Genomic DNA, 15,835 nt, shown 5'->3' with positions numbered 1-15,835 from the left:
GAGTTAGGTAGCTGGCTCGCTAAATGGCTCAAAAGGAAAATACAAAACCCTCCTTGCTGCACAGGTAGCCTATTGGGAAAAATCTTGTCTTGGAACCTAGCGGGTGTTGGAAACTCCAATCTTAAGTTAAACTCCGTACTAGAACACAATCCCAAAATAATTTGTCTCCAGGAAACCTGGAGCTGCTTGGATTTCAACTTTGAGAGCTGTTTTGTATATTGTTCTGCAGCAAACCTTCAACTAAGGTTGCGCTAGTGGTGCCCTAGCCATTTTACTTAGCTGCACTATAAATTGGAATACTGTAGTTTTTCTCCATCCTTCCAAGTTTTCCATGGGTATGGAACTTAGGTCAGATAAAGGTACACATGGCCAGACTGCATCACTTCTGGTAAATGTATACATTCCCCCAGGGAGAGCATCTGACTCACTGGTTGAATCTATTTTTTCCTTTGTACATAAGACAAGTATCTCCGAAGAGTGCACCTCGATATTGATGGTGGGTGATTTTAATGCTAAAATCTCAAACTGCTCTTCTATGGTTTTTTCTAACCCTGAGTTGGAGGACGCATGCTCCATCCCCGAATCCTTCGTGAGTGCCCATGTTAGATCAGGTAGGCGAGGTTTGTCTCTCTAACATAACCTGAGAATCTGTGATCTTGTGCTGTTGAAAGGCAGATTCTCAGATGATTTTCCTGCCTCTTTCATCTTTCATGGCCCACTTGGGCACTCACTGATTGACTATGTGATGAAATCCTACCAATTCTTTAGTGCATGTACGCAATTTAAGGGACTGCCTACAAACATGAGCTATCATGGAGTTCTGTCTGTGGATGTTAACATAGAACTAGAGTTGTTGGAACCTTGGAATCCAAGGGATGAAATCATCCCCCCTCCCTTACACCAGAACCCACCTCCCTTTGCTGCATGTTGATTAACTGCAGATCTGCCTCCTGTCATGCCACTGAAATCGCTGAAACCATTCTTAGCGAAAACATTGACATTGCCTTCCTAACCGAAACATGGCTCACCCCCCACTCCACTCCTATCCTCGACTTGCTTATCCCCCCTGGTTATTCTATCATTTGAAAAGACAGAAAAGACCAAACAGGCGGTGGTCTCGCCATAATTTTTAAAGCTGAACTTAACATCTCTCTAGTCAATCTACAAGTCCCTTTATCCTTTGAATACCTTTGCGCCGATCTCATCACATCAGACTCCACCACTACCCGGTTACACGCTATCTACCACCCCCCTGGAAACAACATCCCCTTTACGGAAGACTTGACTGATCTTATCATACAATCGTCACTCTCACATTCTAAAAATCTCTTCCTCTGTGATTACAACATCCATTGGAACAACAGTCTTGATCCCTCTGTCATCCTACTTAACGATACCATTGGCATCACCAATATGTCCCAACTCTGCCATACTCCGACACATAACAAAGGTGCCACTCTTGATGCTATTATAACGAATAAAGATCTAGCCTCCCTCTCCAATATTCATCCCGTTGATTGGTCTGACCACTACCTTATCCTCTTCACCATGACTAAATCCATTACTCTCCCCACCCTCAGCAGCACACTATCCAAGAAATCCACTCGCAACCTTCACCTTATTCCTCCGGACAAATTGGAAACTGCAATTAAAGCTCACCTAGCTCTCCCCCCTCTCTCAGACAGCACCAATGACCTTACCAACCACTAACACAATTCTATTCTTGAAACCCTCGACCAAATTGCCCCAATCAAACTTAAACTACAAAAAAACATTCCTCCCAAGTCTTGGTTCAATTCCGAACTTAACAATGAAAGACGGTCCCTTAGACATTCTGAACGGACTTGGAGAGCTCATCCAAGTGTAGACAATCTTGCTATCCTTAGAACCACAAGATCCCAGTACAAAAAACACATTTTTAACGTAAAAGCCTCCTTCCTACGTTCTCAACTAGAGCAGGCCAGAAATCGCCCTCGAGAACTTTTTAAAATTGTAAAAAAACAAACCTCCACTGGCCCTCCTAAAATTCTAGCCTCCATTGACAAATGCGAAGAAATTGCCAGCTTCTTTACTAACAAATTCAACATGATCGAACTTTCGTTCTCTTCCCTCCCACCCTCACCTCAACCTTCCACCATCCTACACACCATCCCAAACTCTGATAACTCTCCTTCGACCACCTCCTCTTTACCACTCGATACCTCCGTTCCCCTCCCTGCTATACCCCTACAGGATATCCCTCTAATAACAAACCCCACTGCTAAAAACAATGCCTCCTGGAGTGACTTCAGTCCAGTAACAGAATCTATGATCACTAATATCATTGCCAAACTAAAACCTTCTGCCCACTCCAAAGATCCTCTCCCCCCCACTCTGGTTCAAGAACTCAAATCCATCATTGCCCCCATATGGACCAAAATCATCAACTCCTCTCTTTCCACTGGATGTGTCCCCGCCTCCCTTCAACTCGGCCAAATCTCGCCTATACCCAAAAACTCTGCAGTTGACCCAAATGACCCTAACAACCTTTGTCCAATCTCTAACCTTCCATTCCTATCCAAAGCCCTTGAAAAATGTGTCCTATTACAACTTGAGAATCATATCGCCTCCTTCAACCTCCTTGATGTCTTCCAGTCTGGCTTTAGAAAGGGATGCAGTACAGAAACTGCTAAGCTTAATATCATTGATGACATTTATCTTTCCCTTGACAAAGGAGAATCCTCAGTACTAATCCTTCTAGACCTCTCAGCTGCATTCGATACCGTTCACCACCCCACCCTTCTCAGCACTCTCAAAGACCGGTTTGGTTAGAAGGCACCGTTTACAAATGGTTCTCATCATTCCTCCTAAATAGATCTTTAACAAATTAAGCTTAGCTATTTCCTCTCTAAACCTAAACCTGTCTCACTTGGCGTCCCTCAAGGATCCATCCTCTCCCCAACCCTATTCAATTTGTTCATGGAACCACTCACCCTCATCCTCAAACACTCCAATATCAACTACCACCTCTATGCTGACGACACCCAATTATACTACAAGATCAAATCTCACAAAGACATCCTTCACCTCAATGAGACCCTGATAAAAATTCAAACCTGGTTCCATCTGAACCATCTCAAACTGAATCCCCAAAAAACGGAAATCATCATTTTCTCCCCCAAAAATAGCTCTCTTCCCATTCAACTTTGGTTAAATGACATCAAAGCTCTAAACTGCCCTCTCTCCACCTCCAATTCGGTCAAATCCCTAGGCATCAGTATTGACCAGAATCTGAATCTCATCCCCCACATTAAAAATGCTTCCAAAAGCGCTCTTTTCACCCTTCTCCATCTAAAGAAACTTAAACCTTTTATTCTTGCAGAAGATTTCAAACTTGTTGTCCAATCACTGGTCCTCTCCAGGATTGACTATGGCAACGGCACTTTGGCGGGCACCCCTAAAATCCATCTTGCTCCAATTAAATCTGTCCTCAACCTTGCTGCTAGACTCATCTCTGATTGTAGAAAATTTGATCACATCTCCCCCGTCCTCAAAAATCTCAAGTGGCTCCCAATAGAAGGTAGATCAACCTACAAGATTGCCTGCATCACTCACAAAACTTTCCACCAAAACACCCCTTCTTACCATGCAACAAAACTACACAAAGCAGGCTGCTCTAGATCCCTGAGGAGCACAAACTCCCTTGTCCTCATCCCTCCTAGACTAAAATGTAAAAAAACACAATCCCGTGCATTCTCCGGCAACGCTCCCACTATCTGGAACTCTATCCCAAAAGAAATCCGTTGCAACCCCTCCTACCCTCTCTTCAAGAAAGAACTAAAAATACTTCTTCTTAACAAATACTGGGGTATCTAATGTTTCTGACACTTTACATGAACCAAGTATTAGGATATCTTATGTAAATTGACTCCCTACCTGCTCACTCCCCTCTCCTCTCTATGCACCCCTCCTAACTCCACCTCTCTTTACCCTCGTACTCTTACTCCCCCTCTCCTCTCTCCCCTCTCCCTACTAACCTTCATTTTCCATTCCCATCCCAACCTTTATCTCTATTCTCCCTGCCCCTTTTAGACACGCCGGCAATCAGTAACATTTTGTAACTCGTTCTCGCTTAAATTTCTTTTAATCTACTTAATTGTTTTTGTGTTCTCATGCCTTGTAAAGCGCTCTGATACTCTCGGGTCCAGTAGCGCTATATAAAACCTTTGAAATAAATAAAATAAATAAATAAAATAAATAAAAATAAAATAAACCTCATTGGACTCCCCTGGGTATCTAGTTTTCAGAAATGTGTGGGTTTGGTAGGTTTCCCTAGATGGGGGCGAGCCCGGGGCCAAAGAACCAGGTGCCCCCCCTTAAAACCAGGTAGTTTTGTTATAGGAAATTTTGAAGTCTCCACAGTATGATTTGGGCCATTTTCTGTTGCAGCCACTATGCCTACCCACACAAGTGAGGTACCATTTTTATTGGGGGACCTGGGGGAACGCTGGGTGGTAGGAAATTTGTGTCAGCCCGGTGATCCTACAACTTCCCCACACAGGAATGTGAGAAAAAATTGTTTTTTTCAACACAATTTGAGGTTTGCATGGGGATTCTGGGTAGGAAAATGTTGGGGGACCCATGCAAGCCATACCTTGCTAGACTCCCACCGGTGTCTAGTTTTCAGAAATGTGTGGGTTTGGTAGGTTTCCCCAAATGGCCGCCAAGCCCGGGACCAAAAACCCAGGTATTCCCCCTTGCAAAACCAGGTTGTTTTGTGATGGGTCATTTTGATGTCTCCTCAATACGTTTTGGGCCCTTGACTTTTGCGGGTACTTGACCCACCCACACAAGTGAGGAAAAGTTTTTATTGCCATACCTGGGTAAAAGCTGTGTAGAAGGAAATTTTTAGATCCATGTAGATTCCAGAACTTTCCCACACAGAAATTTGAGAAAAAAGTGTTTTTTTCAGCTAAATTTAAGGTTTGCAGGGGATTCTGGGTAGGGAAATGTTGGGGGACCCACGCATGCCATAACTTGCTGGACTTCCATGGGTGTCTAGTTTTTAGAAATGTATGGCTTTGGTAGGTTTCCCTGGATGGTGCCGAGCCTGGGGCCAAAAACTCATAGGACCCCTCTTGCAAAACCAGGTTGTTTTGTGATATGTAATTTTGATGTCGCCTCAATAGGTTTTGGGCCCTTGCCTGTCGCCGGTACTTGACCTACCCACACATATGAGTTACCATTTGTCTCGGAAGACTTTGGGGAATGCAGGGTGGGTGGAATAATTTGGACCCACACATATTCCAGAACTTTCCATGACAGAAATGTGAGGAAAATGTATTTTTTTGGACAAATATTGAGGTTTGCATAGGATTCTGGGTAACAGAACCTGGTGAGAGCAAGACAAGTCACCCCATCCCCGATTACCCTGGGTGTCTGTTTTGAAAAATGTATAGTTTTGCTAGGTTTCCCTAGGTGCCGGCAAAGCTAGGGTTCAAAATCTACAGCTAGGTACTTTGCAAAATAGTATCAGCTTTCACTGTAAAATGTGGTGTGATCACGTTGCGTTTTAGGCCGTTTCCTGTCACGGGCACTAGGCCTACCCACACAAGTAAGGTACCATTTTTCTTGGAAGACTTTGGGAAATGCTAGGTGAGTAGAATTTTGTGGATCCACGCAGATTCCAGAACTTTCCACCACTGAAATGTGAGGAAAATGTGTTTTTTGGCCATTTTTGTAGGTTTGCAAGGGATTCTGGGTAACAGAAACTAGTGAGAGCCACACAAGTCACCACATCCTGGATTCCCCTCAGTTTCTAGTTTTGAAAAATATATAGGCTTACTATGTTTCCCTAGGTGCTGGCTATGCTAGGACCCGAAATCCACAGGTAGGCACTTTCTGAAAAAACAGTCAGTGCCTAGTGGGCTTTCTGCCGCCCTGTGGAGGGGAAAATCAGGGGCTATTGCCCCAATATGCCCCAGAGGGGGGCAGAAAGACTGTGGCTAAACATTTGGGGGGTTGGGGGCATTGGGATGCCCATTCTGGTCAGCTCCCACCCCTGTGTATAAAAAAGCTAGCATATTTGCTGGTGCATAGTGGGGTTTCAACCCCCTGGAGGAAGATCAGGGGCTACTGATCCCATCTGCCTCCTGGAAGGGTCAGAAAATGGTGGCATTTTTTGGGGGGTTGGTGGGGGCATTGGCATGTCCACTCTTGGCAGCCCCCACCCCGAAATTTGGAGAAAAAAAATCCCTGGTGGCTTGTGGGCTGTCCCCCCTGGGGGTGCAGATAAGGTGCTATTGCCCCATCTGCCTCCCAGGGGGATGTAGAAAGACTGTAGCATTTTTAATTTGGGTGGGTGATTGACATGCCCATTATGGGCAGCCCCCACCCATACCTATACAAAAAAAATCCCTGCCGCTTAGTGGGCCTTATGCCCCCCGGTCGGGCTGATCAGGGGCTATTGCCCCCGTCTGCCTCCTGGGGGGGGGGGCAGAAAGTCTTTTGTTTTCTTAGGGGTATGGTGGGGGCATTTGCATGCCCATTCTGGGCAGCCCCCACCCTGGGCCCATAAAAAAAATAATTCCTGGCATCAAGGGTACTTTCTGTCCGCCCAGGGGGGGCAGCTTGGGATCTACTGCCCCATCTTTCCCCCAGGGGGCAGAAAGACTGGAATTGTGTGGCGGGAGGGGTGGGGGCATTGGCTTGCCCATCTTGGACAACCCCCACCCCTAAATTCATCCGGGGGCAAACAACTGGTGCCTAGTGGGCTTTCTGCCCGCGGGGGGGGCAGATTGGGGGCTACAGTCCTGATCTGCCCCCCAAGGGGGGGGCAAAAAGACTTTACCTTTGCAGCGGGGGTAGGGGCATTGGCATGCCCATATTGGGCAGCACGAAATTATAATTTAAAAAAAAATCTGTGCTATCTAGTGGTCTTTCTGGTCCCCCGGGGGGGCAGAAAGACTGTACATTTGTGGCAGGGGGTGGGGGCATTGGCATGCCCATATTGGACAGCCTCCCCCCCTAATTAAAATATAAACAAAAATCCCTGGTATCTAGTGGGCTTTCTGTCCTCCCAGGGGGGAAGATTGGGGGCTACTGCCCTATCTGCCCCTCAGGGGGGGGGCAGAAAGACTAAATTTGCCCAAGTTAATACGGGTGAGCAAAGGCCCTTGCCCAAGGGGCTACTCCCCAATCCATGATGTCTAGGGGGTGGAACCCTGCTTGGGGATCACCCTCCTGTGGCAATCCCCAAGGAGATTCTCCCCTTTCCAATGATATCTCTCCCGTCTTTCTACGTGCTCAGGGGGCTGAGTTAGCCCCCTGACCATGTAGAAAGTGAAACTGAATTGAGCCTAAAGGCTCATTTCAGTTTCGGTTTCTTTGAAATGAAGGCAGCGCGAAATGCGCGCTGATCGTCAGTTCACAGAAACAGCAGGAGGGGCCCTTGGGAGCTCCCGAGGCTTTGGGGGAGAAAAAGAAATCCCTCAGCTGTCTGCAGCAGAGGGATTTCGTGCCCCTGTCCTCATGATGGAATGGTTCCATCATGAACACAGGAGCACAGGTGCTCATGACGGATCCATTTTGTCATGAGCATCGAAGGGGTTAAGCTGCATCTTTATTCTCTTTTAAAGGAGAAGGCTGGCATCCTAGCATTTGTTTGCATTTTATACACAGAATAAACAGACAAACAAAAGATAAAAATTCCATTACAACTCAGATTGTGGGAGTTACATATTTTGACACATATTGAAAGAGTAAGTTACGCAGCATCTTTTTTTTAAAGGGTGGGAATCCCAGGCATAGGCTGTTTTGCCTTTGTAATAATAGAAGTCAACTGGAGTTTAGCACAAGATATTAAAGGAAAATCTAGAAGAATATCTTTATCTAATAGCGAGACTGTCATTAAGGATGGATCTTGATTCCAATGGAAGCTAGAACAAAATCTTTTGGACTGAGTTAAGGTGATCTAATTAACATGTATGGAAATACAAGCAGACTCTAAATGCAAGACATTACCTGGCAACATATGGATAGGTGTTCTTAATTATTTCTAAGTAGGTGGGACTTTCACTGGGATCAATTCTTCAACTCTACTTTCCCCACTCCTTATATGATCTCCATATTTCATTCCGCTAGTGTCTCCTTTGATCCTTACAAAAAAATCACCCAATCTCTACATAATATTTTTTTTATTAACTATATGATATCCAGTATTTAGCTCTTTATGTTCTCTATTAGTCATAGTTTAGCATCTACCTTATCCTTACCCTGTTCAACACCTACATGATCCCCTTGGCCAACATCGCTAGAACCAACAGACTACATATCATATCCAAGGCAGACGACCCCCAGCTAATCCTCATGCTGTCGGAAGACCACTCCTCCACTAGGGCCAACATACGAATTTGCATGACAAGCATCGCCGACTGGATGAAAGACAACTGCCTTAAACTCAACACAAACAATACAGGAGTACTGATCTTTGGGAACAATACCTCATTGTGGAAGGACTCCTTGTGGCTTTCCGAACTTAAAACCCTTGCCAACTCTGACTGACCATGCCCCAAACCTTGGCATCCTCATTGACAGCAAGCTCTATGAAAAACCAGATCAAAACTGTCTCCTTTTTTTGAGGAGCTACGCTAGCAACCAAGATGGCCGCCTAGGCTCCCGGCTCTGCCGACCTCCGTCTTCAGCCAGATAATCCTGTCATATATCCTGATCGTACGCCCGACCTCCGAGTAGATGAACCGTTGCTGAGTGTGATGGAGCAATCCCGGGAATTTTATCGCCCTGATTGACGGAGTTGTGTCGTGTTTTCGATCTCGGCCTAACCCAGCGTGTGAGCCGGGGCCTCGAGTACTGGCCCAGCCTGGTTACAGTTGAACAACATCGGCCGTGGGACTCAGACAGTGTCCGGTCTCTTGCAGTGGAGGTTATCCTGGCCAGATTCTGAGGTGGTCGTTTGGCCTGATTGATATCGAAGGAGTAGTGTCAATTTTCATCTGTGGCTCTGTGGAGGGGAGTCCCCATCCCGGCGCCCCGGTTTGCGGCCCCCGGGGTTTGCTGGGTTGGGGCCCTTGCCAGCGGTAGCGGGACTCACACTAAGGCTGTTTGTCCGATGATGCACCCTCCGATGCCGTCCTCTCCGCTCTTGCTTATTCTCCCGGAGAAACCGGGCTCTCCGGCGAACACGCCTATGATTGAAATCGACAGAGCGGAGATGGGTCGGCCGAATTGTGAACCGTCATTGAAGACCGTATTGGCCGCCATTGGGGCACTTCATTCACATCTGGAAGCCATTGTTCATAAAATGATCGCTGGTATCATCGAAACTGGGTGCCCGAGTCCAGACCCTGATTTATCGCAAGAACAACAACGACCTGAATTTCCCACGAGGTACATAGTGCCGGAGGATGAGGACCCCGTGCTAGAAGAAGTGTTGATGCCCTTGGCTAGAACGCAGAGGGCTTGCGGACTTGGTTCTTTGACTGTATCGCAGCAATCACCATCGCTGCCGATTGAGACTGATCTACTTGGTTTTCCACTCCTGGGGACTTCCATTAGTGACTATCGTAAGGCAAACACGTCTTTTCCCTCCCTAGCGGTTTTCCTACATCTACGGAGGAAACAACATCTGGACTTCATGTTGGTGAGGGAGATCATATGTGTGGCTGAGGTTTGCAAAGACTCATCGTTTTTGAACTGTCCAACACTGATCTTTATTGAACTCCTTTCGAACTTTGATTCTCCTGGGATTGTGATGGTGTTGTCAGACAGAGTTCACATGAGGGATCGGAAGGGCCAAGGATGAGATTGTTTGTCTGGGTCTGATTTCGGGGCTTTAGAGGAAACGGGATCTGTTACCATAATGTTTGCGGAAGGTTGGGCGGTGTTTAAGTTCTCCCCTGTTTAGCTCTGTCTATAACCTCTGGCTACTTTTTGGTTTCTACAGAGGTTGTTCGTTGCTGGCGGGGGGAAGGGAGACCGGGAGCCTGTAAGAAACGCTCCTCCTCCGTTTTTCTTTTCTACTTTTAGAACTTAGTTAGTTGGGGCGACAGGCACACTGCTAGTTGGGGTTAGGCAATAGCCATATGCAGGGGTGCAGGGTGGGGGGATGGGCCTATTGTCTCATTTTGTTTTAGCTTTAGTTCTTATGGTTTCCTTTTTTTCCCCACTCTCTCTTTCAGTTTCTTTTCAATAATATTGGGAATTATCCTGTACTTGTCTATCTTCTAGTATCTGGTGAACGTGCTTCTTTTACTATCCTGATTTTATGGGTGGATGGGTTCTGAGGATTTGCGCCTGAGTTGGGTGGTAGATTGAAATGTCGTAAATCCTGTTTTGAAATTATTAGTGCAGGCGTCTCAGCTACTCCCTTATCGCATCGTGTTTATCCTGTTTTTGTACCGATTCGCCTATTATTATGTTTGAATGTATGACACCAGATATGTCTATTCCTTTTCCTTGTTTTTAAAACAATAAAAAGATTTTTTTTAAACTGTCTCCTTTGCCTGCTTCCTCACCATTCGCATGCGCTGTAAGATCTTCAAATGGCTCCCCATCAAAACTAGAAAAAAAGTTATTCAAGCCCTAGTCATCAGCCGGCTGTACTATAAAAAGGCACTCTACGCAGGAATTACTGCACACTTCTTGAAAAGATGACAGACAAAACACAGAACTTGGCAACCAGACTCATCCTCGACCTCCCAGATTAACTCACATCACCCCTACCTCAGGAAGCTTCATTGGCTGCCCTTTCAGAAGAGATGCCAATTCAAAATGTTCCTCAACACCTGCAAAGTACTGCACAACCTAGGACCATCATACATCAACCACTGCATGAACTTCCACCAACCCACCAGACACCTATGCTCAACCTCATCTACCGAAGCAACAGTGGATGTCGCTCCTTCGCCTACCTCACTGCCAAGTCCTGGAAAGAGCTCTCTCTTCACCTCCAAACCTTATCCTCTCTGCTGGAATTGAGGAAAGGGCTCAAGACCTGGCTGTTACACTGAACCCCCTCCACTGCAGGGTTCACAGCTCCTGGAGACCCTCACGGGTGATTAGCTGCACTTTACAAATCCTGTCTGATTCTGAATATCCATTCTTCACCAATTTGTATTCTTTTCATTCTTTTTAGCTTTCTTCATTTTAACCCTTATAAAATCAAAAGCCTGTACTTTCTTAACTGCACCCTCCCATACTTGATCTTCTGATACCTGCACCTAACTCATTTTACACTTTAGCTAAAATTGGCATCCAGTATTTTTAACTAATAGGTCAGGTTTGTTTTAACATTGTATGTACCTCATTCTGTAATATGCAGTGAACTTAACACTTACTTTTGTTTTATACTACACTGTGATTATTTGCTGCAAAGTTCAATATCATGATTAATGAAATGTAACCAGTACCATGTGGCGATATAGTGCCCACCCTGTCTATTTTTTTGGATGATGCTCTCTTTTGATACTTCTCCAATTCATGGTCTTTGCACTCTATTTGGATTTGACATGCAACATTTTTAATTAGGCGTTCAGTTTTTTTTTTAAATTATGTAGATTACTCGATATACACAGTGGACGTAATACTTTTGTTTTATGCTATTTTGTGATTACTCGCAGCAAAGTCTTATGTCATGATTAGTGTAATAAGTACTAGATTTTATGATTGCATTTCTTTCTATTTACACTAACCGATTTTTAATATTTTATCTTGTGCTATTTTTATGTATGTTTTTATGTTTCTGGGAACCTAATAAAGCGCCTATTTACAATGTCGCTCAGAAAGCCTCCGACCGCTGGTCGGAGGCATTCCGACTGCCATTCTAGGTTCAGACTCCGACCGCCCAAAGGGCTAGTCGAGCCCCTCTGCCAGTCAGAATGGCCTCATAACACCTAAAGGACGGCATTCCCCCCATCGGGATTATGATGCCACTTTCTGGAAGCAGTTTAAAGATGGCCTTTCCTACATGCAACTGCTTTGGAAAGTGTCTTTGGGGGCTCCTAGCAGGTCCCCTTGCCCCCTGGCCCTCCGCATATGGCCCTGGGTGCACCTATGGTGCCCCCTTCACATCCTGCACAATATGCTTCCGCACGCTGCAGGGATGTGTAAATACTTAAAACTTTCCAATGGCAGCTTGTGCTGTGGTGTGTTCTGGCCCGCCACACAAGCTCCCATTGAAAAATGGAAGTTTGCGACTGCACCATGTGCAGTCGCATCCTAATTGCAGTGTTGGAACCACTGACTTGATGCCAGTCGGTTCATCATTGCAGCGATGTCGGTCGGAGGCAACTCTGACCCACATCGTAATCAGGGCCGAAGTATTTTGATTAATACCATGGTATATTTTTCAACATTGATATTTCCTATCTTTCACAGTTATGTGTGCATTTATGGGTGATTATCCTACAGTGTGGTTAGTTACACTTTGGCACAATGACAGAAAACTCCTGACACACTGATTAACCACTGTAATATGGGCTTTGTTCACAATTATATGGATAACCTTTCACAATAATCAATAGATTTTGGCAGATTGGTGAGGACTAGTCTGGAATATGGATCGGTCAGATGATGGTTTAATGATGATAATAAACTAATACAGCGGTAGGTGATAGTTTAGCCCATAAGTGGATGCTAAACCAAGATTGGGAAATTCTGTTAAAATGCCAGGAAAGTAATGGCAATGAGACTTTGCTCTCTGCTGATTCCCTGATTTTTGTTAAAAACAGATGGTATTATTTTCATTACAGGTACAGCATACACATTTGACTTTGTATGTAAATCTATCATAAACGCATTCAACAGAAGGCATTGTTACATTTTCTTCATTTGTCCAGCATATTGATGTAGATACCCAGCATTCTCCCCTACTCTGTCTACCCCTCTATCCACTCCGTATTGTCTTACATTTCAGCTTGAGCTGTCCATTGTATCTCTCCCTCTGGGAGCCCAGAGTGTCGTTTTCAGGGACCCCATATATTTTTTAACTTCTTGGGGCATCCACAGGCTTTGTATGTTGTTCCCCCCCCCCCCACCTTATATAGGTTCAAACCTACGCTCCATTCATGTTGTGGGGGTGGTGTATTCCTCCGCCAGTGGCATGCCACGTCCCGTTTGGCCACTACTAGACCTAGATTTGCTAGCAGTAACTTGGTTCTGGGTAGGTCTATTTCTGTGGGTATTTTCAGTCTGCTGATTCACTGATGTTGATTCTGAGAGTAAATTGATGGAACTTGTTGGAAAATTTCACTCAGCTTGTTGGGTCAATGCCACACTGATATCCTCTCTGACTCATGTCTGTCTCTTTCCAGAAATGTGTCTTGCATCTCCTCAGCCTAAGAACTCCATTGGATGGTGCTGCAAGTCCGAAGCAGAGTTTAAAAAATGCAAAGACTTCAGTGATGCAATGAAAACATTCAGGACGTCACTTTCCTGCATTAAGAAGAGCAACACGAAGGAATGCCTGCAAGCAATTGTGGTTCGTAAAAAGGTTTTATCAAAGAAGAAAGTATGAATTTGTATACATTTTCCCCGTAACGAGTGGTAAATACCTAAAACCCGGATCATCCTAAGGCTGAATGATCTGCATATTAAGGTTTCTTGTTATTTTTGGACTGCACATTTATATCTTTTTATATCGTATTTTTTTACCAATGTTCTCCAGGTCTAAGTCTTCTAAAAAATAGGTCTAATTATTACCTGTTATCTATTTAAACACATAATCTTCAGATCACGACAGGGAGCAGTGATCCATCTTTTGGCTTTTTAACCCCTTCTGTGCTCCCGTTCGCCGTTGGCCGTCGCGACCACTACCTCGCTGGTGCTGCAAACTGCCAACGGCTAACCCAGCCCCGCCCACTCTGTGGAATGCCCGCACTGCGGTGAAATAATCGATGCAGTAAACGGTTTAAGAGAAAGCACTGCAAAAGCCAGTGCGTGTGGCTTGCATTTTCTGTTGTAAGCCAGACCTACAGGCAGTGCTTTAAATGGGCCGGTACTCACCGGTACGGAGTACCGGCACTTTTTATTTTTCTCCCTTTGAGTACCGGCACTTTTCCTTCGCTCAAGGACAGTACCGGTACTCTTAGGGGAAAGTCAGGCAAGAGACTCGATGGCATTGGCGCTATGCTGCTGCGCAGAAAGTGCTCTGCTCAGCTGCTGCTGAAAAAAGAGAAGGCAGAATGGAGGGAGGGGCAGTGTACACCTCTGAATGGAGCCGCTGCTGAGCATCCCGCAGCGGCTCATTTGCATCAATTAAGGTCTCGTTTAGGGCTGTGGATGCCCATCGCCCCTCCCTGAATAAGAGTTAAGGGTCCAATCAGACGCTGCCGAGTCAATCACACTGTAGGTGTAGGACTCGGAGCCTATCCCCTACCCCACAAATCTAATTACAGCGTGACACCCAAGATGAATGCACCTCTCAGCACAAGTCTGGGAGGAGGGGTGATGGTGGGGTAGATTTCACACACTACCCAGCATCAGTTTGGGAAGGCAGGCATTGGGCGATGAGATGGTGCCTAAGGGTCTCTTTGCTTTTCTTCCCTGCTTGTCCGGGCTAGCGCCCTGAAGCTATAGTTTGCCGGGAAAGGGGGAGAATTAGTGAATTGGCTTTACTGTGTGCCTGTTGTTAGCACCTTCGCTCCAGTGTCTTTGTAACAGTTTTAATTAACCTAAAGCAATCAAAGTTTACAGTGTCTTTCAGGCCTTGGTGCGGGGGAGGAGGTGGGGGGGTATGTTTGCATTGACTGTGAGGCATCTTTCCCAGATAGGAAAATTGTGAGGATGTAATGTTAGGGTCAGAGCTGCCTAATAAGGAACTATGGAAATAGGTTTGAGTCCCAGCTTCAGCTCAACATCCTGTGATTCTGGGCAAATCACTTTTATGTTTCATATGTGCCTAGGCTCAGAGACAATCTGCATTGGTATGACATTCCCACAATAATAAATTTATCCTTTTGCACATGGGAGGAAAAACCAAATACTCTACAGATAGCAGAAATATTTCTGTATTATTAAGTACAATTGGCACTAAGAAAATGTGGCTCCCATTAAATGCCTGCCTCCAAGCTCCGCCTCTAGCCCCGCCCACAAATGCCCCACCTCCATTCACTGCTTAAATTGATGAGTACCTGCACTTATTTTTTTCCATTTAAAGCACTACCTACAGGCCTGCTATTGCTCTGGAATCAATAATGTATTTGTACAGATATAGGAATGGAAAGGTATGGAAAAGCAGAAGGTCACTGAGACATGGCAAGGAATTGCAACGAGCAAGGGAGGTGCCAGCCAGGATATTGGTGGAATTAATTCTGTGAGGAATCAGAGAGCATTAAACCTTCTGTAGGAACTCACTGTGCTTCAGTGTGTTATTTAAGTGCCACTTTTGGCAACAAGGATGGGACACATCCACCCAGGTCCCAATGCCTGCAGATGTACTGTGTCCCACCTTGAATGAGACTTCTGTTTGCAAGCGCCATTTCTGCTTTGGAATGGCTGCTCACTCCATTGTTCCTGCGCCTGCTCTACTTAGCACTATGAGCCTTTGTGATGAATGCATGAATGAATGAATGAAATATAGCGCAGAATGGCTACTCAAAAGAATGTCCCTGCGCTGATACAGATAGGCAAAAAGGGAAGACCATAGACAACACTGCTAAGTTTTGAAAAGCCACATTTTCAGAAGTTTCTTAAAAACGGAAATCTCAGAGATGGAGCATAAGGCTACTGGGAGCCTGTTCCAGGCCTGGGCTCCTGAGAAACCAGAGGATCTGCCACCCATCCAAGCCAACAGTACTTTAGGAGTACAGGCGCGGTGGGAGGATGAAGATCTTAGGGTAGG

General features: G+C 45.4%; 1 protein-coding gene across 1 annotated transcript in view; it reads left to right on the top strand.

Annotated features, from left to right (window-relative positions):
* The window catches only part of LOC147683548 (serotransferrin-A-like), a 282,375-nt gene that overhangs the window by 27,756 nt on the left and 238,784 nt on the right, over positions 1-15,835 (top strand). The window contains exon 2 of the mRNA XM_086943940.1: positions 13,308-13,474. Coding sequence (XP_086800066.1) covers positions 13,308-13,474 — 167 coding nt within the window. The remainder of the gene's footprint in view (positions 1-13,307; positions 13,475-15,835) is intronic.

This window comes from Lissotriton vulgaris, chromosome 11 (assembly GCF_964263255.1).
Source record: "Lissotriton vulgaris chromosome 11, aLisVul1.2, whole genome shotgun sequence".
Lineage (NCBI taxonomy): Eukaryota > Metazoa > Chordata > Amphibia > Caudata > Salamandridae > Lissotriton > Lissotriton vulgaris.
Note: the sequence above shows the minus strand (reverse complement) of the source record. Positions and strands in the feature narration are given on the sequence as shown.